The sequence below is a fragment of the Paramisgurnus dabryanus genome, chromosome 7 (genome assembly GCF_030506205.2).
Source record: "Paramisgurnus dabryanus chromosome 7, PD_genome_1.1, whole genome shotgun sequence".
NCBI classification, from domain to species: domain Eukaryota; kingdom Metazoa; phylum Chordata; class Actinopteri; order Cypriniformes; family Cobitidae; genus Paramisgurnus; species Paramisgurnus dabryanus.
This window is the reverse complement of record NC_133343.1, coordinates 25,112,104-25,139,777: the sequence shown is the minus strand read 5'-3', so window position 1 is coordinate 25,139,777 and position 27,674 is coordinate 25,112,104. Positions and strand designations below refer to the sequence as shown.

The 27,674-nt window shown below is 37.5% G+C and overlaps 2 protein-coding genes across 2 annotated transcripts in view; one reads left to right on the top strand and one right to left on the bottom strand.

Annotated features, from left to right (window-relative positions):
• cyfip1 (cytoplasmic FMR1 interacting protein 1) overlaps positions 1-27,674 on the bottom strand; it is a 56,238-nt gene that overhangs the window by 7,168 nt on the left and 21,396 nt on the right. The window contains exons 12-24 of the mRNA XM_065272711.2: positions 25,378-25,500; positions 22,965-23,090; positions 22,368-22,534; positions 21,401-21,548; positions 20,605-20,758; positions 17,892-18,048; positions 17,627-17,723; positions 17,431-17,507; positions 16,304-16,412; positions 16,089-16,208; positions 15,553-15,752; positions 11,250-11,337; positions 1,416-1,559 (exon numbers count right to left, since the gene is read on the bottom strand). Coding sequence (XP_065128783.1) covers positions 1,416-1,559; positions 11,250-11,337; positions 15,553-15,752; positions 16,089-16,208; positions 16,304-16,412; positions 17,431-17,507; positions 17,627-17,723; positions 17,892-18,048; positions 20,605-20,758; positions 21,401-21,548; positions 22,368-22,534; positions 22,965-23,090; positions 25,378-25,500 — 1,710 coding nt within the window. The remainder of the gene's footprint in view (positions 1-1,415; positions 1,560-11,249; positions 11,338-15,552; positions 15,753-16,088; positions 16,209-16,303; positions 16,413-17,430; positions 17,508-17,626; positions 17,724-17,891; positions 18,049-20,604; positions 20,759-21,400; positions 21,549-22,367; positions 22,535-22,964; positions 23,091-25,377; positions 25,501-27,674) is intronic.
• LOC135757847 (fibronectin type III domain-containing protein 9) lies at positions 1,581-6,578 on the top strand. Its single transcript, XM_065272579.2, has 2 exons — positions 1,581-2,436; positions 5,019-6,578. The coding sequence occupies exon 2, from the start codon at positions 5,105-5,107 to the stop codon at positions 5,756-5,758; it is 654 nt and encodes a 217-aa protein (XP_065128651.1). The 5' UTR covers positions 1,581-2,436; positions 5,019-5,104; the 3' UTR covers positions 5,759-6,578.

Below are 27,674 nucleotides of genomic sequence, written 5' to 3'. Positions count from 1 at the left end.
AATCATACATTTTTTTTTAAATATCACACGAAAACACATTTTATTAGTTATTTCTAAATGTAAATTTGAATGCGTTTTTGTAATATTTGTCCGGACATATGCTGAAAACAGCTGTGTTTTCAAAATAATCTTTGACAAATGATGTAAAAAAATTATATTACACTAAACTATATGATTAAATTTTATTCCGCATTTGTTTATGAATATATTTATATTTTCATTTAAAAAAATACTAGTTACACAACACTAACATTTTTGCAATTATCCCCCAAATATTCTTTCAAAATGAAATGAAACCAGAAATGTTAGACTCTACATTTAATTAACTCTTTCCCCGCCATTGACGAGATTTCTCGTCAATTAAGAGAAAACGCTTCCCCGCCAATGACGAGATATTCCGTCTTTCCGCAATACCGCTATTATCCACCAGGTGGCGCCCTTCCGCAACTTTTTAAAACCGGAAGTATTGCCCTATGCCAAGCTGCTGCATGTCCGTGTCTGTTTTAAAGATCGCTCTGAATCGGATCTCTATGAAAAGTCCGTCATAAAAATGGAATTATTTCTGCTTTTTGCTCAAAATATGTTGTTTTTGCAAAAACCTACCCATATTCAAAAGCTGATTGCAAAAGAACCACTAAAGGTAGGATGAAACGGTTTTTTTTGTTTGAAAGCAGAGGGTCTGTTCTTTCATTTGGTATATTGTATGTTTATATATTTAAAGAACAACATTTTCTGGAAGGCATTAAACTTTGGTGAAAATCATGAAAAACGCTGGCGCTGGCTGGCAACTTTTTTTAAAAACGCTGGCGGTGAAAGAGTTAAACCATACGGACACAAAATAATTAACGTCACGTCATTAACCCTTAAATGACATGCTTGCTGATGTGTAAATATTTGCTTTGACTATGATCTCTTTAGACTCTTCATCAACCATTTTGGTCATATTTAGTTTGATTTTAAATTTGTTTAGTGATAGCTGTAATAATATAATTGTATGAACACAAGAAATTAACAACAATCATGCATTATTGCACTTACAAAATGCATTATTGCATTTACACACCCCATTTATTATCAATTAGGGGTCATTTAAGTAAAAAAAATGCATTTAATTCATAAATAAAATTAAATAATTCAATATTTATAACAGTCAATTTCAAGCAAGTCAATCCAAATAGGACAAAAAATTTAAATACTACAATTAAATACTTGTCAGTAATTTTACAAAATAAAATACTTATCACTGAGAATGTTGCCATACATAAAAACTCATTAAAACATGGCTTTCCACCCACACACATGAGAGCCATTAATTTAACCATACCTCATGCCCATCACCTAGGGTCTCTCAAACAACCCAGATCTCCATACATACTAAAACATGTTAATGTTAATTTCTATGTTTGTGCACGTACCAGACTCTTGACGACCTTTAACAGCTCCTCCATCACCACAGCGATGCCCTGATATCCCAGCAGTCTGCAGATCACCTTGATATGTGGTGGTCCCAGGAAGTGTCGGTAGAGGCCGTATATGCTACTGTATGCCAAATTCAATTGCTGCAATCATTATTGAACAAAAAAAGAGTGATGTTTACCAAATGCAATGTTTATCATTTTTCTTTTCTGTATATTATTATAACTGTCAGCACTTTTAGTACTTTTCATTTAAAAAGACCCAAAAGTGTTCAAAAGAGTGTGGGTTTGATTACACCCTGTAATGCACATCTAAGTAGCTTTAGATAAAAGCATCTGCAACATGCTTAAATGTAAATGTATCCATGGCACTTATGGGTAAGGATTAGTCACCTCGCCAGCTGAACACGTACAACATGGCGATAAGTGCCTTTTTAAGCAGGTCTACAGACTTTTTTGACTTTTGGGTCGCTGATTCCATTCTGCATAATGGATTTATACCAGGTCAAACGAATTATACAGAACTAAAAGCACAGCACTATAATTGGTGCTTTACAAAATTAGCCAAAATGTTAAACGCAACAAACAATGTGCAGGGGATGTGCAGTCTTTGTGAATGATGATGATGATGATGCACACACGTAGGCAGTAGGTCTTATGGCAGTGCCAGGTCACCGGTCGAAGAAGTAATTCAGAGCAGACCGTGGGATAAAACAGCCGTGTGCTCCTTTAATTATAGAGAGAGATCGTGGCTGCGTAAGAGATGGAGGGCGAGCTCCCTCTTTGCTGTAATGCTGTTTAAAATTCACTCCCCCTCCCCATGATGCTCTCTTTCTCTCTTTCTGCCTCTATGTGCTGTCTGCTAGACGAGGTTTATCGTGCAATGTGGATGTGGAGCTCTTGCATTGGGAGACTTGAACAATGCCAGACAGAAGAAGCTACAGGTCAGACTATCCGAGCGCTCCAGAGGGTTTTCATCTACTGATGGCAACGCAACGTGACCCACTTAACAGCTCTTAAGGTAAGATCTATCTCCATCACACTCTAGTCTCTCAGTTTTTCAGAGACACTCCTCATTTTCAAATTAAAGGTAAATTACCTGCAAATGTGGCGAAATGTTGGATTTCTGGTCAAAATACTCTTAACAGTGTGATTGGAAAAAGACTGACAGGTGTGTGTGGGTGGTAGAGATAGAAAAACAGAAAATAAGTCCTGTTTGTGAACGTTACTGATGCTGCTGGAAGATCAACACGGTGAGTGCTCAAGCTCTCATACAGAGAAATGTTTAAGTTATTATGTTTATTTTTTTCACAATCAATATGTATTGTGTCATGCATTTACAATGACATTTATAAAGTGAAGTGAAAGCAGTTTCAGACTATAAATTAATTGGGCTTTGCGTCAGGTCCTGATCAGACTGGGGTTTATTTGCTCATTTTTAACAAATGCAGACCTTCTGCAAGGAAAACACGTTTTTTTCTTTTTCGGTTTTAAGATAAGAAAACATTCAAATTTGGTTTAATAATTTGTAAATATAATGTTATCAAAAAGACATATTTATATTTAATTTTATTCAATATTAATCTGTACTATACTATACTCTCGTTCCGGCATAATAATCAAGGACTTTGCTGCTGTAACATGGCTGCAGCAGGCGTAGTGATATTACGCACTTCCGAAAATAGTCCCCTGCTATTGAAAGTTACCAAGGGGACTATTTTCGGGCACTGCGTAATATCATTGCGCCTCCTACAGCCATGTTACGGCAGCAAAGTCCTTGATTATTACGCCAGAATGAAAGTAGTTCCTAGCATATCTGCCTAGAAAATGGCAACTTTTAATTTCCTGTCAGTCTTAGTATACGATATAACTACCAAGCGTGCCACACAAGCCCTGAAAAGTGAAGCCAAAACAGCTTGATCGCCCCCCAGTGACAGGTCCTAGTATAGGTCATAAACCCCGCCTCCTCATGTTATTCAATGGGACTTAATACCAACTAAACATTTTTTCCGAAGCTGGTTTCTGTCATTACTGTAGTTTTTATCACGCTGATGTAAATTCAAGTGTTTGTTTTTCAAATAAATTTGTTTTTAGGAGTGATTTATTGCTATAAAAACAGTGGTGTGACGTCATACTGTAAAAAAATTCCGTAGAAATTACAATGTTATTGCAGCTGGGTTGCTGGTAATTTACAGTAGATTTAAATTTATGCTATTTACTGGCAAGAGTTTGTTCAAAGTTAAATAAATTTTAAATATTACCTAGTCTTTATCTTTACAGAATAAAACTTTACAATAACAGCCTCATGCAAAGCATTCTGGGAACCAGAAATCATCATCAACCTTTTTCTGTTTTTTGCTTCAGATTTTGTTTCCCAGAATGTTTTGCTCCATGCTGTTTTTTTAGTTTTACTCTGTAAAGACAAAGATTTGTAAATGTTTAATGTTCATTTAACTTTGAACAAAATGTTGCCAGTAAAAAACATAAATTTAAATCTACGGTAAATTACCGGCAACCCAGCTGCAATTTCTACGGAATTTTTTTCAGTGATTGACAGCTGTTATATGCACATTCTGCTAGAGTGAGGGCGGGGCCTTGATTTTCCAGCTTTACTTCCTGCTCACTACTGTGCAGGACTGGTCTAGAAATCGCTACTGGGCAGACTCAAGACCCAAAAAAACAGCACCGTATCGGGACTCCGGCGGCTTCACTTTTCACCAACGGAAGAGAGCGAACTGGTGTCGTCCATCTTTTTTTTTTACAGTCTATGGTAACTACAGAAGAGTCAAGTTTTAAATAGGAAAAATATCAAAACTCTTCGCTTATTTTTTTTAATGGAATGCTAAATGGTCTAATCAGATTCAATGGATTATGCTAAGCTATGCTAAAAGTGGTACTGCCAGACCTGGAGATTAGCTGAATTGATTCCAAAATGGTAGGGAAGCTGGAAAATGAGCATATAACGGAGGTGGATGTAGCAAACATCAAATACAGCTAGTGGGATTTTTAATAGTAAGACTAAAAATACAGGGGAAACTGATTTAAACTGGATGATGGCGGGAAAGAATGGTAAAATACAGGAAAATCCCGGCAATAACAGTAGGGTTGACAGGTATGACAGTTGCTATCTGGCAATAACAAACCTGAAAATGTTGAAACTGGCCAATCAATAATAATGACCTCAGAGAATCCAGTCTAAATTTATGAATGCAACGAACCAGCTATACTTAATATAAAAGAAAATTGAAAATACAGTAGTATGAAGCTAGAGCAACAAAACCCATATTGTGCAGTAATTGCTCAACTAACCATTGCTATAAACACAAAATTATATGATTTAAATATGGAAAAATAGGCTTTTTAGAATGCATAGACTAATGCCGATGGCAAAGCACATGCAGTTTTTCTATCATCAATCCCTGCCTTGAACCATGAGTGATACAAATTACACCCTATAGACAACATAATTCAGTTCAAAACTACTGATTTGCTAGTCTTTCATTCCCAAAGCAACCCTATGATTCATGCATTAAGGTTGCTTTGTGCCGATCTGTGTTTAAATGTTTAAACTAATCAAAAGAAATCCTGTCTTCATTTTTCTAGATTCCTTAATATTGCTGCAAGTCATCCATCATCACCAACCAGTTTACAAATGAGAAGCAAAGGCCTTTAAACGTTAAAACCCGAACATGACTATCTCCATTCAAAACGTCACTGCCACCTCTGCCATCATCAGCTGGCTGCCTTCTCCAGGTTGCATAGACACTTTCTACAGCGTCATGTATCACCCAAACTGGAACAGTCTTCTGATGGGTTACACTCGAAAGAGCTTCCTGCGTGAGGACAGGGTTCCCGTCAGCCAGACGTCCACCAGCCTTGGCAACCTCAGTCCACAGACTACTTACATCCTCTGTGTCACGTGCCAGTCCGCCAACCCCACTAGAGAGCAGTGCCAGGTCTTCAGTACCCTGGACGAGGGCACTGAGCTCAATGAAGGCGGCAGGGAGTTGGCGATGGGAGTTTGGCTGGCTAGCAGCATCCTCCTTCTGATCATTGCTGTGGCTCTGCTTTGGGGATGTGTTCACACCATATGTCCGGCGAAGAGAGATTTTAAAAGAGGCAAACAGTCGGGTCCCAACCCTCCTCAACTGGCTTTGACCCCCATGGGTGGAATCATGGGAAGAGATGGACGGAAAAATCTGTACTCTCCGAGCTACAGTGAGGAGGAGGACTATCGTAACGCAACAGTGATTGAGAATCCTTATCGTGTCGAGCAGGGTAACAGGCCGAATCGTGAAACTGGAACATGGTATAATACACAGACATGTGGTCCCAAGTACTAATAATGGTGTCCGGTAAGAATCATTCATGTACTGACCCCCAAGGGTTTAACCTATTACACTTACACAATGAGGACGATCACTGGGATGGAAACCATTTTGAGGAAATGAAACTCTAATTTTGGCTGAAGAGTGTAAAAATGGTTTTATCAAGTCAGATGAAAACATGACTAGTGCAGAAAATTATCTATAAAATGAGCCTTGCCCAATTACGGTGGCCACCATGTTGAGATTACATCACTGGCCATTTCAATAAAAGTCAGCAAAACACAAAAGCATGATATTAAGTAGTGCAACACATTTCATCTTCAATGCAAAAATTATAACTGAATGTGTACTTTACTGTTCTTGTGTAAATTAATAGTCTGTTTTGTGTTAAACCAGTTCAAAAGTTATGTATTTTACAAATAAAAATGCATATGCGCCCGGGAAATTATCTTTAAGGGGCTTTTTGTGAATTAATGTTAATGCCGGAAGTGTAACTGATATTAGTGTGATATTTGTAATGAAGCAGAAAACAGAAGCACCATTGACTTCCATAGTAGGAAAAAATACTACTACACGATGACGATCACTGGGACGGAAACCATTTTAAGGATATGAAACTCTGACAGATCAGAACATTTTGGCTGAAGAGTGTAAAAACGTTTTTTTTAAGTCAGATTGAAACATGTCTAAGAAAATATTCTACAAAATGCGGCTTGCCCAATTATGGTGGCCAATATGTTGAGATCAGATGACTGGCCACGTCTTGGATTTCAAGATGACAAATAAAATCCAGCAAAACACAAAAGCATGATATTAAGTAGTGCAACACATTTAATCCTTAAAAGGACAATCCGTTTTGAAATCAATGCAGCTAATCTCTGGGTCTGATGGGACCACTTTTAGCATAGCTTAGCATAATCCATTGAATTGGGTTAGACCATTAGCATTGCTCAAAAATGACTAAAAAGTTTCAATATTTTTCCCCATTTAAAACTTGCAGAAAATAGTCCCTTAGTAACTTTCAATAGCAGGGACTATTTTCGGGCACTGCGTAATATCATTGTGCCTCCTGCAGCCATGTTACTGCACTAAAGTCCTTGATTATTACGCCAGAATGAGTGTATTGTTCCTAGCCATATCTGCCTAGAAAATTGCACGTTTTAATTTTCCGTCACTCTTAGTACAAGATGTAACTAAAGAAGAGTCAAGTTTGAAATAGGTAAAATATCAAAACTCTTTGGTCATTTTTGAGCGCGATGCTAATGGTCTAATCAGCAGGGCCGGCCCTGGGCATAGGCGGAATAGGCAAATGCTAAGGGCGCCGCCGACCCCTTGGGGCGTCCGTGCGCCAAAATTATATATTTTTTTAATATATGTATATAAACATTTAACTATAAATGTTTAATTTTGCACAAGAAAACAGCAGTAATTAATGAATTATTAGTAGCATAGTATCTCGGAAGATCATGCTGTTAAATAGCTCTGTGGCTATACTGCACTGAAGCGGCAGTTTAAAATATAAACCCAGAAATCAGCCAACGTCAAGAACAAGAAAACGGAAACAACAATCAGACAGAGACGCGGAATTTACATAATGTTACACAGACCATGTTTAAATTTCAATGTTTCTGCAAAGAAATACCAACTTGTTCACTTTGTTTGGTATTAATAAGCTGCGCATTGGAGTGCTGGCCGCGGTGCTGAAGACGTGCTCGGACGGAGTACTGGTGGCAGCACAGATATTTACGTGCAACCTATTGGAAACTATTATTCGTTATTATATAATTATTATTCGTTATTTTACTTTATTACTTCCACTTTAGAAGAGTTCAGCACTTTTTTATTTTAATATTTCTCTTTATATAAATACTATTTTGTACTTAAATCTATAATTTCATTATTTTACTAACCCAACTAACTCATCTGCGCTTTCCGATAGGTTGCACGTAAGGGGAAAAGTATAGCTTTCTTCCCATTGAGAAGAGTTCTGCACTTTTAAACTTTAAAAAAATATCTCTTTACAAAAAAACTTTTTTCTTCTATTTAAAAGCTGTAATTTCGTTATTTTACTAACCCAATTAATGACCCCTCCGCTTTCCAATAGATTGCACGTAAATATCTGTGTATATGTGCCATCACGCGTCTTCAGCACTGCGGGGAGCAGCCAGCACTCCAATGTGCAGCTTATTAATACCAGACAAAGTTGGTATTTTTGTCCAGAAACATTGAAATTTAAACCATGGTCCGTGTAACGTAATTTAAATCCCGCGTCTCGGCCTTATTGTTTTTTTTTTTTGTTCTTGACGTTGGCTGAATTCTGGGTTTATATTTTAAACTGCCGCTTCAATGCAGTATAGCCACAAAGCTATTTATCAATGAGCACAATCTCCCGCGACACTACAACATGCTACTAATAATTCATTTATAAGAGCTGTTTTCTTGTACAAACATTAAATATTTTAAGTTAAATGTACAGTGTAAAAAAGACAAGATTTTAACAATGTCAAGATCAAATGCCTGAGTAACAGGGTATTGTGTGTATGTGTGCATGTGTGCATGTGTGTGTTTACAGAATATTTATTTAAGTTTATGAACAAAATTATTGGAACACAATTATGATTCTGTGATTCTAAAGGGCACCAGGTGAAATCTTGCCTAGGGCAGCAAATTGGCCAGGGCCGGCCCTGCTAATCAGATTCAATGGATTATGCTAAGCTATGCTAAAAGTGGTAGCACCAGACCTGGAGATCAGCCGAATGGATTCCAAAACAGAATTTTTTTTAACTCTATCGGAGGTAAAAAATTAGCATATTTTTTAAAAAGTTGAGTGTCCCTTTAATGTAAATATTACCAATTGTTTACTTTACTGTCCCTGTGTACTTAATAGTCTGTTTTGTGTTAAACGAGTTGAAACCTTATGTATCTAACAAATAAAAAAAATTATTTGTTCTTTAATGGTCAATATTCTTCTACTAAGACAATACATTGTGGTGTGCCCCAGGGTAGCTGCCTTGGGCCTTTGCTATACTTGATCTTTACAAATGATTTACCTTTTATTATGGAACATTCAACTGTTGTTATGTATGCAGATGATTCCACATTGTACTGTTCTGCAAAAAATCCTCATGATGTTTCAAATCTATTAAATCATGATTTACAGAATATAAAGTGGGTAAAAGAAAACAAATTAGTTTTAAATGTAGACAAATCAACATCTATGCTTTTCTGGAAAAGATTAAAACTAACTACGCAGCCCTCTCTGAACTTGTCAGTCAATGGGCTGCAGCTAAGACAAGTGACGCAAGCCAAGTTACTGGGTGTCACCTTGGATTCTTACTTGTCTTGGTCAACTCATATTGATGGAATGATAGCTAAAATGGGAAAGGGTATTGCAATGTCCAGAAAGTGTATGTCATATATTCCTATGTCCATTGCAAGACAGGTGGTCCAGTCCCTTGTTTTGTGCCATTTAGAAAACTGTCCAATTATATGGTCGTCTACATCACAAAAAAATCTTCGGAAGCTTCAAGTGGCACAAAATAGGGCGGCGAGGACTGTCCTCCAGTGCTCTTTTAAGACTAACGTGGCCCTGATGCATAAACGCCTTTCTTGGCTCACAGTTGACAACAAAATTAAATTACGATTAATTTTAATATTGTGGAATGCTATATTTATGAAACAGCCACAGTTTCTCTCTGATCAGCTTGTTTTTGTAGGAAGTGGACACCTATATGCCACCAGGCAGGCCCTAGGTGGTGATATAAAACTTCCGCTTCCTAGAACAAATTTTCTGAAACGCACATCACTTTATCGAGCAATATCTATTTGGAATCGACTTTCTGTCTCATCACGCAGAATTCAGAACAAATACAAATTTAAGAGGACAGTAACCAAGGAATTGCTGCAAATGATCTAGTGCCAGCTGGAAATTGTCATGTTCTTTCAAATGCTTTCTTTTTTTTCCCTAAACGTTGGTGCAATGTTTGAATTATTTTGATTGTAATTTGTGTTGTTATTGCTTTGTGTAATTTTATGTTGTGAATAATTTTAAAGAGGACCCCAGGAAGATTAGCTGCCATTAAATGGGCCGCTAATGGGGATCCTAATAAAACAATAAAAACAATAACAAATAAAAAATGCATGTGCGCCCAGGAAGTGTACTCAGTGTTTCCCATACATAGGCTCTACTTGGGCGCTGCGCCCAGGTAAATTGCGACCCGCCCAGGAAAAAAAAATCACTTTACGAATTTCCGTATTTTCTGAACTCGACTGGATGACCCGTGTTTTGTTGAGAGAGAGAAAGAGAGAGAGAGAGAGAGAGAGAGAGAGAGAGAGAGAGAGAGAGAGAGAGAGAGAGAGAGAGAGAGAGAGAGAGAGAGAAAGCGAGAGAGAAAATGAGAGGTGGGGGTCGGGTGAGCGTGAAGATGATGTACGCGTCATAAACTCATCATACATACAGCGCGGCAAACTGGATCAACTGCAGCACAAACGGAGCAGCCAGGGCTTATATCATCCAAGTTGGCTTCATTTTGCGTGCAAGCACGTTGTGTCTCTCCCGTTGAGTGTCCGTTCACGTGCTCTCTGTTTCTCAATGAATTTGGGTGCGACGTGAAGCAAGCTCAGTGTCACATTGTATCCTTTCATGTTTCTGAACTTGAGCAGAGTTTTACCATTAGAGGTCTTTCTTCACTGAGTACGCTGGACCCGTATGGTTCCGGGTTAATATTTTAAATGGTCAGTGGGGTCCGGGTCGGTCCTAGTTCATTACTTCGGGTCCCAAGTCTGTTTAATATTGTATGTAAAACCCGAGTCCATCGGAGAACGGCCGCGAGCGCTGTAATGTAAAGTCTGTCATCGAGACAGCAAGTAGACTTTTAAATCTGAAATAATTAATGGATTAAGCTTTTTTTAATCGGCAACAGAGAAATAGAAAGCAGAAGCGGTAAAAGTGTCTAATATAAATTATTACCATTATAACATCAGTCACATTTATAATCTATAGACCTGCACTGTCTATTAATAGGCTATACATAGTATTGTATATACAGTGCAAAAACATTAAGTGTTTTCGTAGTGCTTTGACAAACAGTGTCAGCTTTGTTTATGGCAAAGAAAGTTTGTGGTGGTTAGATTAATGAACTATAATGTGAAATTAATATTAATGTTTAATAAATCAAAGTATTGTGTTGTGTCACACATTATTTGTTCTTTGTCACATGTATAGTATACCATTTTTGTCGGTGGATGATGATTGCCCTTTTCACCAGCTACCACCACAAGAAATTTCAGATCTATGGGAAACACTGGTACTTGATATCAGTGTGATGTTTAGGAACATATTTGCAATTAAGCAGGAAACAGAAGCACCAATGACTTCCATGGTAAGAAAAAAAAACTTAAACATTGCTCAAAATATCTTCCTTTGTGTTCAGCTTAAATAATTTTTTACAGGTTTTGTAACAACAGAATTTTCATTTTTGGGTGAACTATCACTTTAAATACCCACCTTTGAACCATACAGGTACTGTGGCTGGGCGTTGGGCGGCTTGTCTCTCTGGAACTCTTGTGAAAACGGCAGTATCGTGCGAACAAACCTAAGATTAAAGAAAAAAAAATCTTCAGTCTCTTTCAGTCATTATATGATTTGACATCAAATAACAATATCCGTTTAATCAGGCAGGGCTCAGCATGTCCACTCTGAACCCATTTACAGGTAACAACACATGAAAATAACTCATCACAAAAGTCAACTCAGCTTTCAGATAAAGATGATTTTAAGGTAAAAGCTACAAATATTTCCTCTGACATGACCAGCTTTTGAAAGTTTGTCGTAACATAATGCAAAGGTAAAGAGGGAGGCATGTGAATAGTGATGGGCATCAATGAGCTATATGTATATTTCAATCTTAAACACCACCTTTTTTCAATATTTTATTATGTTCTTACCTTAACTTAGATGAATTAATACATACCTATCTTTTTCAATGCATGCACTTTTAATCTTTGTACAGTGCTTTGTGAATGTGAAGGCATTTAGCCTAGCCCCATTCATTACTATGGCTCCAAACAGGGATGAATTTAGAAGCCACCAAACACTTCCATGTTTTCCCTATTTAAAGACTGTTACATAAGTAGTTACACAAGTAAGTATGGTGGCACAAAATAAAACTTTTGTTTGGAGCCATAGGAATGAATGGGGCTAGGCTAATGCACATCAGAAAAGCGCTGTACAAAGATTAAAAGTGCACACATTAAAAAAATATAGGCATGTATTAATTCATTTAAGTTGAAGTAAGAACATAGTAAAGTATTGAAAAATGGTGGCGTTTTCCTTTAAAATCTCCAGAGAACCTGTAGACAACACCACAGAGTCATTCATGCACATCTCTTTTTAGAAATAAGCAAGGACTTTATTTGCATGCTGTGTTGAAGCCAACAATGTGTCTGTGTTTCTAAAAACCGAAAGCTTCAATCACTGCAGCCTCCAGGAGGTCCTCCTACCTGTCGTGAGCTGTATTAAGAGCGTAGCTGAGCTCTGATAGCGTCAGCTCGCTTTGAAAACCTATGATTACATTTGTCAGTTGCCAACAGGTCTAACCGCCTCGATAAACATGAAACCGGCCATCTCTCTCCTCATTCTCAATGAAATGTGTCAGAATCCTGTCACTCTTTGTACAGAATATTTTTACAGTGCAGACGTCAACAACACGTCAGCAAGCACTTGTTTTTGTTTGGTGCCTATACTGACAGATTATAGTGTTCACACTTTAAAGTGCAATTTAAGTATATAAAAAATATAATTTATGGTAAAAGGTAAGCTAATATCACGTTAAGGTGTTGGTTAGAGAGCATTTTCGAAATATCTGTCATCCCACTTTCAAGCAGATGGAACTTGGTCTTGTATGACTCAAATAGCTTTCTGGGGGTGTTGTCAAATGGGGAGACTTCTCCTAAAGTAACTTTGTTATTGAGCAGATCCGCCAACGTGAAGAACATGCCTTTAGGCTTTTTCATCTGTAGTTCAATCTTTACCCACACTTTCGTTTTGATCAACTAACAGTTCAGTTCTTGAAATACTTCCCAACTCATTCTGACACCTCATCATACTTTCTTTCCATTTCTCACTTGCTCTTAGAAATTTTTCAGCAATCATCTGCTAAAAGAAGTGTGATGTTAAAAGTGTGATGTTTAAAAAACAAAAATAGGGGTCATACTGTGCTCTGAAATATAATTAGGTTTGTGCTTTCTGACAGTGACTGTGCTTAAAAACTAAAGTACAAATCAGACAAACACTTTTTAGTAAAACAAAATTTAAAAAGAGACAATAATTTTAAAGGTCACGTTCTTCCTGATCCCATTTTCCAAACTTTAGTTAGTATGTAATGTTGCTGTTAAAGCATAAATAATACCTGTAAAATGATAAAGCTCAAAGTTCACTGCCAGGTGATATATTTTCTTTAACAGAAATCCCCTTTCAAAGCCTACAGCAAACGGCCGGTTTGGACTACAGCCCTCTACTTCCCAGCTGAATGACGTCAATATTAGAGTTTTTGACTAAACTCCGCCCACAGGAATACATCAGTCGCCAGCTAAGCTCCAACGGCACTGCTAAGCTAAGCTGCTGTCGAAACCTTAACACACTAAACATGCTACACAATCATTACAACTCGTTACAGGGCCGGATTATCCATAGACGGGACTGGGCGAGTGCCTTGGGGCACCAGGCAACCATACTAATACTGTATTTGACCCCCTTTCGCCTTCAGAACTGCCTTTAATTCTATGTGGCATTGATTTAACAAGGTGCTGAAAGCATTCTTTAGAAATGTTGGCCCATATTGATAGGATGGCATCTTGCAGTTGGAGATTTGTGGGATGCACATCCAGGGCATGAAGCTCCTGTTCCACCACATCCCAAAGATGCTCTATTGGGTTGAGTTCTGGTGACGGAGGCGGCCATTTTAGTACAGTGAACTCATTGTCATGTTCAAGAAACCAATTTGATATGATTCGTGCTTTGTGACATGGAGCATTATCCTGCTGGAAGTAGCCATCAGAGGATGGGTACATGGTGGTCAAAAAGGGATGGACATGGTCAGAAACAATGCTCAGGTAGGCAGTAGCATTTAAACGATGCCCAATTGGCACTAAGGTGCCTAAAGTGTGCCAAGAAAAACATTCCCCACACCATTACACCACCACCACCACCAGCCTGCACAGTGGTAACAAGGCATGATGGATCCATGTTCTCATTCTGTTTACGCCAAATTCTGACTCATCAAATTCTACCACCTGAATGTCTCAACAGAAATCAAGACTCATCAGACGAGGCAACATTTTTCCAGTCTTCAACTGTCCAATTTTGGTGAGCTCGTGCAAATTCTAGCCTCTTTTTCCTTTTTGTAGTGGAGATGAGTGGTGCCCGGTGAGGATCTGCCTAAGGTTCTGTGTGTTGTGGCTTCACAAATGCTTTGCTGCATACCTCGGTTGTAACTAATGGTTATTTCAGTCAAAGTTGCTCTTCTATCAGCTTGAATCAGTCTGCCCATTCTCCTCTGACCTCTAACATCAACAAGGCATTTTTACTCACAGGACTGCTGCATACTTGATGTTTTTCCCTTTTTCACACCATTCTTTTTAAACCCTAGAAATGGTTGTGTGTAAAAATCCCAGTAACTGAGCAGATTGTGAAATACTCCGACTTGCCCTGGCACCAACAACCATGCCATGCTCAAAATTGCTTAAATCACCTTTGTTTCCCATTCTGACATTCAGTTTGGAGTTCAGGAGATTGTCTTGACCAGAACCACACTCCTAAATGCATTGAAGCAACTGCCATGTGACTGGTTAATTAGATAATTGCATTAATGAGAAATTGAACAGGTGTTCCTCATAATCCTTTAGGTGAGTGTGTATTGCCATGTCACTCATCTCACTACAACATGCTATTAGGATATAACTTATTGTATGTGTGTGTATCTTATGCCTAGAAATAGTTAAGGGGATTGTATAATTCTTTTGGTTCATAACTTTCATCAATTGTGCATAATGACATGTGCAGCAACTGCATAGGGTTAAGTCTATTTAGTATTTTTCAGTAATGCAGTTATTTTGGGAAAAAGTGAATAATTACATTGCAGGCTGATTCAAGGTGTGCCCTACATCTTCTGCCTGGGGCTCCAAAAATTTTCAGTCAGGGGCTACAGTGCTCCTAATAACAACCAGTTAGTCTGGAGCTGTGAATGACTAGAGTTTAAAAAAAATTTTTAAATGTGGTTACCCTGGGGCACTACACTGTGGTAATCTGGGCCTGCACGTTACACATTTTTGATGGAGGGACTTCACAGAACAAGGAAGACATCAGTCCGTTTTTAGGACAATGAAAACAGCGGTACAAAAAGAAGTAAATTGTGTGAAAAATACTGCTTCTTTACACGTGAAACATGAACACATGTTATATTGGGCACTGTAAACACAATGAAAACAAAAACACAGGAAGAACGGGACCTTTAAAGGTATGACTGATTCACTGGGCCAGTTACCGGTTTCAAGGTATACCAAGGTTTTAAAGGGTCGAGGTTTCAATTAACATCTCTAAAAATGTAAGTTAGTATTTCATGACCCTTTAAGGTTATTACACCACCAAAATCTCTTATCGGCTCATGCCAAGTCAAGGTGTTTGGTCTTTTGACAAATAATCAAAGGGATGTTACTCAGATTACACTATAATATAAATCAAATCTGTGGAAATCTACATTAAAAAATGACATGTCCTCTGTATAAGTGCCATCCTGTAGAAACTGTAGTACCTGTTCGTGGAGCCGTTATAGCAGTAGTTGGGCAAGAAGTCATAGTTGAGCTCCCAGAAGACATGCAAAGTGATTCTGCCATAGGGCGCAGAGACGTTGTGGTTTGCCTCTCGGAACATGGCATCAAAACTGTCCAGTGTCAAAAATTTACCCAGGAGTTTATGGGTCATTCGGCTTATCTCCAGCAAACCCTCCAACTCCTAAACACACACAGATAAAAAAATCCACAGAAAATCACACTATTGTTTTTTTCCAAGCATGCACACGTCCCACAATAGTTTGCATGAAAACTGGTATGGACCTCTGGAACAATTTCCCAGTATTTTAAAATGCATATCACATTTAGATGTCTATTCATTTAAATGCCAAGTCGTACACAAAACAGAGCCAGACTCTAAATTATTTATGTTGTTCTGAATTTCACTTGAGCTATGAAAAAATCCATATTTTATTGATTTATTTAAAAAAAAAACGAATTAATAAAAACATGCACATCTGCTGTATTTAATTCGATAAGATTTAGAAAGATAAGGCACCATGATGGAGGTGAGGTCCTCGCTCTCAAAGCGGCTGATGGCAAGCTCCATGGATTTGTAAAGCGCGGAGGACACTCGCTGGGTTATCAGTCGGTTCAGGTCAATCGAACGACCCAGTAGCTGCAAAGCAGATGGACAAAACAAAATGAATGGACTTGAGAGCGTTTATAAAACGAAATGAAGACAAACATGTATAGAAGTGTGGGTGTCTTTACCTGGACGTGTCTCTGTTTGAGTAGCGTCTCGTAGCGGTTGGATGGGGGCCAGGGGATGTTAGCGCCCTGATTCTTACATTCAGCCCTTAGTCTCTTATCCAGAAGGAGACTACAGAGAAAAATCGTGTTAAATTATAAAACAGACGTGGGCCACCAAATGTGGAAATTAATCCGAATCAGCAGATGTTTTATTAAGGTTAAATCAAATATTACATTTACACTTGAAACTAGGGATGCTAACCAATTAATCGTGATTAATCGTTAGCAGAATAAAAGTTTTTGTTTACATCACATATGTGTGTAAACTGTGTATAATAAATATGTATATATATAAATATGAACACATTCATGTATAATTAAAAAAAAAAATTTTATATATTAAGTATTTATATTTATATATAATATAAATTATGCATAAATATACAAATGTATATACACATTTCTAAAACATATACATGCATGTGTGTACATTTATTTATACAAAGTTATTATACACAGTTCACACACATATATGATGTAAACAAAAACTTTTATTCTGCTAACGATTAATCGCGATTAATCGTTAAGCATCCCTACTTGAAACTAAATTAAAATCACATACAAAAAAAAAGGAAAGTGTGACATTACAAATATTCGTCTTGCTTAGTGTGCTTGAAAAAGTATACCATAGTTGTCTGTCACATTTGACATCTGTTCAAGTATAGCATTCTTCACATATGCACAAACACAAATGTATGCAATGATGATTTTTTTGCACAATTTTCATGCCTTTTCTAGTTTTACTGTGTATTATTTTGCAGTTTTTGTCCCTTTTCTTCTGTTTAAATGACTTCTGTATAGCAGCCATCCAATAAAGCACATTGTGTGCTTTGTGAAAAGAATAGGTCTTATACAATAATAAAACCAAATTGAAAACCATGAAATGGCAAACTAAAGTGACAATTAAAGGATCTGATTCATTCAATTACCTTTTTGTTTGCCGACTGACAAATGTTTGCAAAAAAACATGAATAGGCTTATAGGAATAGTTTAATCTTTGCCTCAACAAACATTTAAGCTTGATGTATGGCACTTTAAACCATAAAAATATTTTTATAGAAAAAACATTGTGCAGAACTGCTTCCTACCTTCCGGCAAGCACTTTGTAGTAGGCGAAAATCTGATCTGCGAGTTTGTAGACAAACTGGTCAAAGCAGAGATTCACCTGGCACAAAAAATAAAAGGTCAAAGTCAAATACACCATCACGCAAAAGCAAAGCAATATACAGACAAACCATCAAATGTACACAGAGGAAAAGTGATTCAAAATTTTGTTGGTCTTACCTCAGCCTCAATCTCATCATAAAGGAACTGCTTTTTAAACTTGGTGAGGGCGTAGTGTGCACTGTCATTGTACAGGTCAAGTGAATACAACACATATCTGTGGAGATCAGACAGATTTCATATAGTTTAATTGCAATAATCCTTTTATATGCCTTAGTACACATTTGACAGAAATGACAATATAGCTTGTTAGCTGGAAATGTCACTAAATTTGCCGCCCATTTAACTTGTTCATGAATGTCTGAAGGTTTGTTTTGTCCCTTACTCCATCATAGATGCCTCTTTAATCTCCAGGATGTGGTCGGTGAGGATCCAGGGCACGGACATCTCAATTGGGAATTGGATGCGGCGGCCCATTGTGAGCTCTAGAAAGAACTCACGGAACCAGAGCTGGGACAAATCACAGCACTGCTGCAGTGTCTCTGAAATACAACATGCATGCATTAGATTAACAACCACTGATCCAATACATTAAAGACAAGTGTCCAACTATACAGCTTCAGGAAATGTGTGAAATGCTTACAGTACCATAGACAACAGGCTAGTCTAGAAAATTGCAAGGGCTTTTTGCAAGAGTTTAATGCTAATTACATGAATTCTCCCAACGAAAAATGCTACTGATTGATGTGTGGGTTTTTTTGGTTATGCATTACCCAAGTACTTCCTGTGCAGTTTCACTATGTAAACAATGTGTGTACCGTGTAATTACACATTTTATTTTTCTTTACATGGTCGACATGAGCTAAAAAAAAAATCACAGATAATGTTTTTTTTCATACATCCGTTCTTCATTTTAGCATGTTTATTGTTTTAATAGCTTGATTGTCTTAACAGTGCCCGTTTAAGTAAGGGATAATGTATAGGTAGCCGGTTGTTATACAGGGTTCCCACACCTTAGTTAACTTCAAATTCAAGGACCATTCACGGACTTTCCAGGTCCAATACCCTCAAATTCAAGGACTAAATGTGGGGACACATTTGAAGTAAGAGCAAGGTTACATTGTGTTACCTTTTAAGACACATTGTTACAGTTCCTTTCGAGGGAACTCGCGCTGCGTCACTGCGGTGACACTTTGGGGATGCCTTCAGGGGTAAGTGGGTCTGAATGTGTATATCAAATTCAACCAATGGTGAGGCTTAACAACAAAGACTGGGTGACGCGGGAGCCAGGAAGTATATCGCTATCTAAAATATTGCCAAAGACAGCGTTACAGGGACGCATGAAGTATGGCAAGGGAGACGCAGCGTCTCGTTCCCTCCTCAGTGAACAACTGTTACATACATAACCAGAGACGTTTTTAAGTGTCAAACACAACTATTCAACTATGCAAAAAAGCTTTTTGGTATGAATATACACTATCGCATACAGAAGATATAAGCTTTTAAAGCAAACAATTTAGCATGTGTGCTTAAAAAGTCTAATATGGATTTTTTCCAGAAAACTTCTCAAAAGAAGCACTTTCAATGACCTGTATCCATGTCTGTATATTTTCAAAAACCTCCCAGGGCCTTGAATTTTTTCCCACAGATTCACAAACTTTCAAGGATTTCAAGGACCGGTGGGAACCCTGTTTATGGCAGAAATAAGCTATAAAAATATTTTTTTATTACACTGAAGGGGCTTATTTCACGATAACAACCGGCTGCCAGAACATTATCCGGATTATTAAATGGCCATTTACCTCATTATAAGGAAAGGAACATTAAATATCAATTTGAAATACTTTATAAGCTAATTTCAACGAATGCAGAACTACCGCGAGCATATAATAGTTTATAAACGATTGAAATTCCACGAGAGGGCGTATTTGTTCCTCAGACGTTGCACAATAAACTTGACGCCCAAATGTAGCATTTAAGTCTTGTTTGAGAAGTGGGAGGCAAACGAATGTCCCGTAGTGAACTGCTATAAATCATCTTATATTTGTGTGTTGGCTTAATGGAATCTAAGCTTTCAAACGATGTGCCGCATGACCGTATATTTTAAAGATTTAATGCTTCCGAGGGAGGGGGTGTGCTATGTATTGCACAGTGATCCTTATCAGGTTATGATAGACAAGACTTTCAAATGTCACGAGTGCACCATTAAGTTTAATCATTGGTAAATATAATTTGATATATGTTATTAAAAAAAACATATTTATATTTAATTTTAATGTAATATTAACTCATTTCTTGCCAGCCTTTTTTGAAAAGTTGCCTGCCAGCATTTTTTGTGATTTTTACAAAAGTTTCACAAAATGCCTTCAAGGAAAATTTTCTTCAAAAAGTATATAAACATAGATATATATCAAATGTGAGAATAGACTCTCTGCTTTAAACAAACTATAAAAAAAACAAACAAACAAAAAACAAACATTTCATCCTATCTATATATTTTTCTCTGCTTATAAACTCTTAAATATGTGTATTTTTCTTCAAAAATAAATAGCATTTTTGTGAAGGAATAAAGATTCGGATTCAGAATAAAGATCAAAACATACACAGTTTAAAAAAAATATTGCTTCAGTTTTTTATAAGCTGGGTAAGTGTGCCATTTAGTGCATAATCGCGGTATTACGGATAACCATAAAAACAGGAACACGTTTTTCATGCAAATGTATTCTCTTAATTGATGAGATAATTCGTCAATGGCGGGGAAAGAGTTAAACTTTACCTGCCAAAATGATTTGTTGCATTCAGGTTACCGTGTGTTATTAGTTTTAAGTGGTTCTTATCTGGGAATAATAAACCTGCAAATGTCACGACTGGCCAATCAGAATCAACCATTCGAAAGAGCCATGTAATAAATGTTAATACCGGTACATTACATTTCCCCATCGACTACTGAAATGTACATTGACAATTGTAAGTGCTGTGAAAAGCAAATTTTGTTTTGATTTGACATTATTTCTGTGATAAATCAAGTCACAGTTGCTGTCCATACAGCTTAACTCAAACTGAACCCAACACATTTTTGGGCAGTCCATCAGCCTTACCGCTGAAGTTGAGCACGTGAGTGTAGAAGAAGGACTCGCGATGAAACTTCTCGATGTCCAGGATGGTGGGCCCCTCCAGACTGCTGCGCAGAGTTTTCTTAGCACCGCTCTTATCAGCAACCAGAGACTCCAGCATCGTCCTGACCATATACAGCTACGCGGAGGAACAGAGAAAAAAAGCAGATGAAAGGAGAGGAACTCTGAAGAATAAAGAGAGCCAAACTTCAGACTGCATTACATATAATAGAATCTGCTTTCAGCCAGTCCTTCACACACAGACCCACATCTCCATTCTGCACATAATCTTGCCACAAGTGGGTGGACTCCCTGGGGCGATGGGGGCCGACCTACTATGCATTTTGTTCTGAGTGCATTACCGTGATGATGGAGGGGACCAGATGGCAAAGCTTTCTGGGAGAAATATTGGTCTCAAAGAAAAAGTATCCATAACTCTGAAATTGTATTGTATTTAATTGTTTTAAACAAAATTGTGAATTTTTTACATTTATACCTTTGAATATTTGACAGCAAACTGCCAGCTGACAAAGAAACCATCCCAAAAGCTCTAATAGATTTAATAGGGTTCTAATGGGAAGTGTATTTGTGTTAATAGAAACTATAATAATCTACTGGTAATGTTTGACTTCTATTGGTGGGATGTTATCTGGCGAATGGGAACCAATATGCAATGCATTCAAAAGAGCTGTGCCGGAGAAGCATTTGCATCCGAGTATGTTTCTGGCCTAAGGGTTTGCACTGTGGCTGCATGAAACAATGTAAACAGAGGGCCACATACTTGAGTGCTGGAGGGTCCTACGGCCCGCCGGGGAACTTTGATATCGAATCCGCCTTTAGGGTCTTTCTCGCCTCGCAGCGCCGGGTCGTTGTGTGGCTCTCTGCCCGTCTCCCAATCACAAATGGTCTTACGGATGGCTTGGAGGACACTGCAAAAATATCACTATCAGACTATGGACTCATCATCACTACAGCAGTATGACAGAAAGATCATTCATTTAAATGTTCATCCAAAAAAATGACCCTCACCCTCATAAATAATCTTCACAAGACATATAAAAGTTAATATATTACACAATTCATATGAAGATCTTTATAATACTTTATTGACACTGGTACATTCTTCACTTTTTCTTTCCTTATGCATTCCAGGTTAGAAACAACATAAGAATAAGTTAAAGGAAAACACCACCGTTTTTTTATATTTTACTATGTTCTTACCTCAACGTAGACAAATTAATAAATGCAGTACCTATCTTTTTTTAATGCGTGCCCTTAGTCTTTATACAGCACGTCGTGAATATGTTAGCATTTAGCAGATTAAGCAGATAAAAACTTTCGCCAATATTACTGCGCCTGAGGTCGAAGTGCTGCAAACTAAGCGATCTTCCCCCATACAATGTAGTTCTAATTTTTATCCACCTAAAAAATCCACGTTTTGTTGTATGCCACCATACTTGTGTAACAGTCTTTAAATAGGGAAAACATGGAAGTGTTTGGTGGCTTCTAAATTCATACCGGTTTGGATCCTAAGAAATGTATGGGGCTAGGCTAAATGCTAACACATTCACAATGCGCTGTACAAAGATTAAGTACACGCATTGAAAAAAGATAGGGATGTATTAATTCATCTAAGTTGAGGTAAGAACATAGTAAAATATAGAAAAAACGGCGGGGTATTCCTTTAAAGACCATTTTAATTCCTGGGGACACTGTTCCTTTAAGATGGCTCGGCTATACAATTGTACCTCTGGACGACATTCTTCTTCTTTTTGATGGCCTGGCGCAGTGGCTCTCTTAGCGTCACTTGAGCAAAGTCCTGCAGGGCTGCGTAGATGGTGTGACGGATAGCGTGGTTAAAGACGCTCTCCATTCGGCCCATCAGAACCTGCAGGCCTTTTATCATGGCAATAACCTGAACACAACCAGTAACAAGCGTTTTATTATAGTGGTACAGGCACAACAAAATCTAAAGTCTCTCAAAAATTAAACTACATATAAAAAGAAATAAATACAGAAGCATAAAATAATCATTAAAAAAAATTATTATTTCAATTACTGCCATCCACTAGCTGATAGCTGAACGAATCAGTCAGCATCCAAACGATCACATAAACTGATGGATCACTGAAGTATGATATTTAATAATCAGATTTGTGTGAATTAGTTCTAAGAAAATGCAACAACCTTTAAAGTAAACCTTTAAAGCTTTTTGTCATGCTGGGAATTCTGGCTTTGATCCCTTTTGGTTTCAAAGCACACAGACACACAAAGCCTATCAATGCTCAGTGACAGTAGAGCAGCCGCATGCTACACAGCTTTGAACGTGCAGCTGTATTACTGACCTCCACCAGGGCAAATTTCTCCTCGCTGGTGTAGTTGTATCTGGTAGCACGTTCATACTCCTCAGCATTGTCTGGGCATTCTTTGTTGGAGTATTTGTCTGTGGGGTGCACCAATTTCCATGAATACTGCAAAAGAAAAAAAAGTGCTCATTTTTCATATGCATACTTGCAGATAGGGATTAAGATGGTCAACGGACGTATCAGCTCAGCCAGCTGGGTTTGTTATGGTGATTTTAGAGAGAGTTGTTGTTGGAGATTAGCTTATACCTTATACCCAAAACTAAATGTTTGGGCACATTTTCCACCAATGAAACAAAAATCGCAATATCTGTCTATCATAAATGGCTATCCAAACATCTGATGTAGTATAAAAAAAATAAAAATGAACAAACATACACAAATTGTAGAAATCATGGTCTATTCTCCAAAATAACTAATAGCTACAAAGAAGAAAATCCATTTAGCTAATTGACAAGAACCTTCTGCCGCTTGTGTCCATGGCAACAGTACTTCACAAGAACAACAGTATGAAATGTTTAGGTTTGAAATAAAAGTTTTTTAAGAAATAAAGCTCTCTTTTGTGAAGGGATGAGCTGGTGCTTAGTTAGCCAAGACTTCAGTAAATGCATCAGGCTGGCTTTTTTGCCTATTGAAGTGTGCAGGTCCTCAGATATTACGCACTGACCGAAAATAGTTCCCTTAGTAATTTTCTATAGCAGGGGACTATTTTCGGGCACTGCGTAATATCATTGTGCCTCCTGAAGCCACGTTACGGCAGCAAAGTCCTTGATTAATACGCCAGAATGAGAGTATAGTTCCTAACCATATCTGCCTAGAAAATTGCAACTTTTAATTTTTCATCGGCCTTAGTACACGATGTAAATACAGAAGAGTCAAGTTTTAAATAGAAAAAATATCGAAACTCTTTGGTTATTTTTTGTGCAATGCTAATGGTCTAATCAGATTCAATGGATTATGCTAAGCTATGCTAAAAGTGGTAGCGCCAGACCTGAAGATCAGCTGAATGGATTCCAAAACGGTAAGAATCAAGTGTCTAACTCTAGGGGAGCTATAAAATGCCAAACCTCTCTGGAGTTTTAAAAATATATGTATGCATTCCCTTTTGTGTCTTTTAACTCTTTCACCGCCATTGACGAGATATCTCGTCAATTAAGAGAAAACGCTTCCCCGCCAATGACGAGATTTTCCGTCTTTTCGCAATACCGCTATTATCCACCAGGTGGCTTCCGCAACTTTTTAAACCCGGAAGTATTGCCCTATGGCAAGCGGCTGCATGTACGTGTCTGTTTTAGAGATCCCTCTGAATGGGATCTCTATGAAAAGTCAGTCACAAAAATGGAATTATCTCTGCTTTTTGCTCAAAATGTGGTGTTTTTGCAGAAACCTACCCATATTCAAAAGCTGATTACAAAAGAACCACTGAAGGTAGGATAAAACGGTTTTTTTGTTTGAAAGCAGAGGGTCTGTTCTTTCATTTGGTATGTTATATTATATGTTTATATATTTAAAGAAGATAATTTTCTGGAAGGCATTAAACTGCTGGCTGGAAATTTTTTTTAAAACGCTGGCGGTGAAAGAGTTAATCATGATGTCTCTTCCTTGCGTTTCTGCAGGGTTGAAAAAGTACATGAGCCACCTAGAGGAGGTGATGTTGACGCAAGTTATTTCGGATTTTTACTCTTCAAACATTATAACCTATGGGTGTTCAATGTGATGTTATAACCTTTTCTATATTAAAATATGATTGTGGTCTTAATTATGTGATGTGTTGTTAATTATGTATTCACTCATTTTTATTGGTCAATGATGTTTCTTCATTGTAATTGGTCATGTGAACATTTTAATACAATGAAGTTTAAAAAGTGTGTTGATGCCTGATGAAGATCATACGATCGAAACGTTGCTAATAGAGAGATTTTGATAAATTTTTGCAAGAAGATAGTGTGTGAGATGTTCTGAGTTTGTGTCTATATTTGGACTTCATTGTCTTCTCCTACGCACCTATCAATTACCTACAGGTGTGCGACATTTACTTGTAATTGATGCATTCCCTTTTGTGAAATATCAGTCCATTGGAGACCAAAATTTGGACATTTTTCAGTGATATTGGGGTTTTTTTACTCAAAAATTTATACTGGAGGGCAACAGGAAATCAGTGACAGAAAGAGAAGGAACATGATTAGGGTACATCACAGATTGGACTCAAACCTGCTAAACCCACTTAAGCCCCAAGTCTTAGCATGTTCATCTGCAACAGACTGAATTTCACAGTTCCAATACAGACTGGACCAACTTTCAACTAGTTTGGGGCACGTAAAGTCAATTTATGTGCTAAGGATCAGAATTTTCTCAATTCTCAGTATATAAATCTGGGTGTGACAGCCACACTTACCACTTCCATGACTTGTGCGCTCCACTGAGAGAGTAGCTGTAGGCCTTGCAGAGCCAGATCAAACAACTTCCTGTACTCGGAGTCTGTCTTCTGGGACTCTTGCCGCCCTGAACCTGTCACCACCTGAGAAACCCAGAAAATGATGAAAGTTAGACAGTTTAAATCCTTAACAAGATAAAAAATAATATTAGCATACAGAAACCATTTGAAAAGCAAATTGATGAGGGAATAATATGTCTTCAAGCAAGTTAATTGACAACAGAGAAGGCAAAAACAAGAAAATTACAAAAAATCATTATAATGAAAACAATAATATTCATTATTAATTAATACAAATTTTTTTAAATGATTTTAACACTGTATTAGGGTCAACAGGGTATCTGTATAGGTAGTGTTTGTGTCTCTAAAATGAAGTTAAAGCCACAATATGTAGAATTTTCACCACTAGAGGTCGCTATTACACAATAATAATAACAAAGGTGAAGCTTAAAGGGATAGTTCACCCAAAATGAAAATTCTGTCATAATTTACTCACTCTCATGTTGTTACAAACCTGTATAAATTTCTTTGCTCTTGAGAAATGCTTGTAACCAAACCGTTTATGGACCCCATTTACTTCCATAGTATTCTTTGTCCTACTATGGAAGTCAATGGGGTCCACGAATAGTTTGGCTACAAACATTCCTAAAAATATCTTCCTTCACATTCATCAGAACAAAGAAATTTATATGGGTTTGTAACAACATGAGAGTGAGTAAATGAAGACACAATTTTCATTTTTGGGTGAACTCTCTCTTTAATGACATAATTAAGGAGAGATGAACAATGGGAGATGTTGTTTCACCATCCAGAGAGCTATGAAACTAGCTAACCATGTTCACAGATGAGGTGATAAATTCATGTTTTTTACCTGTACATTTGATTTCTCACTCAGAATATATGGGTCTTTATACATAAAACAGATAAATATTTATAAAAAATAATTGGACATAAACACGTATTGATAGAATTTTTAGATGAGAAAAGTTTGATTTCAATCATCATTAATTTCATATTGACACCTTCGGCATGGTCTTACTTGCCGAAAGATGATATATGTAAAAAAAACAGCCGATTATGGCTTTAGCTGAGCAACATATTTTTGGGGTTGATTGCATGGGGATTGTCATAGTTGGGGGTCCTTGTTTTCAAAAAGCCTTCTTTAGATCACTGCTATACTTGATTTCCTCCTACAAATACAGAAGCTCTATTTTCAAACGAATAAACAGGAAACGTCCCACAGATGTGCTTCTGATGCACAAGAACTTTCAAAATCTATGACACCTACTGAACGAAAAGTTTCCACCCCCTCTTCTCCCCATAAGACAGCTGCCATTGCAAACAACAGGCGTGAGATATCATCCACATGATGATACCTTCTCATCTGCCTGTGTTACGGTCACATTGCTTCAATTCCAGGACAGCCAACCCCCCTCACATTTCCATATTCATCACTGTGAATTCTGACCACAGGAGTTTCTGATCGACCGCAAGCTCAAAGTTGCTGAGATTGAGCTGTGAAACCAATCGGCTGTGAAAAAAGGGAATCTTCTATGAAGCGAGAGCTGTTTGCCCTCCCACAGTTAATGAATATTCCTGGCTGCACGTACTAATGTTTTTACACAAGCCAAAATGCGTTCGGAAATAGCGGTGCTGGCACTGCAGCATCAGATTCTCATTAAGCTGTATGATTCTGAGATTTCGTTTCATAGCTACTAATAAGAAGGATCATTAACTTTACAGGAAAATATTGAGCCAAAGAGATGAAAATAGAGTCCTCATTAAAAAAACACAAACAAACATTTCGGTCACGCAGGAACTTCCTCATTGCTCTGCTTTTTTGGTGCACATTTATTAGAAATGTTAATTTTTATTTTGTAATAAAATGATTAAGGCAATATAGATCAAAGATCATTGTAATGCTTTACAACAAGGTTGTATTTGAAGAGCACAGATGCGATGCACGCTACGTCGCATGTAGGACAACTCACAGGTATCGCACACCTGACGTGCACATTCAATAGCGCAAGCTTAGTCAGACAGGGTCTACTTACAGATACAAAATATAAAGGGGTTTTGCATCTGAGCTCCTCATTTTATGCATTTACCATTAGTAAATGCATTTTCTAACATGAATAACAATGAGCAACATAGTTTATCAGAATTTATTAAAGTGCACCTATTTCTTGCTTAAAACAACGTTATTTTGTGTATTTGGTATAATACAATGTGTTCACATGGTTTATGGTTCAAAAAAC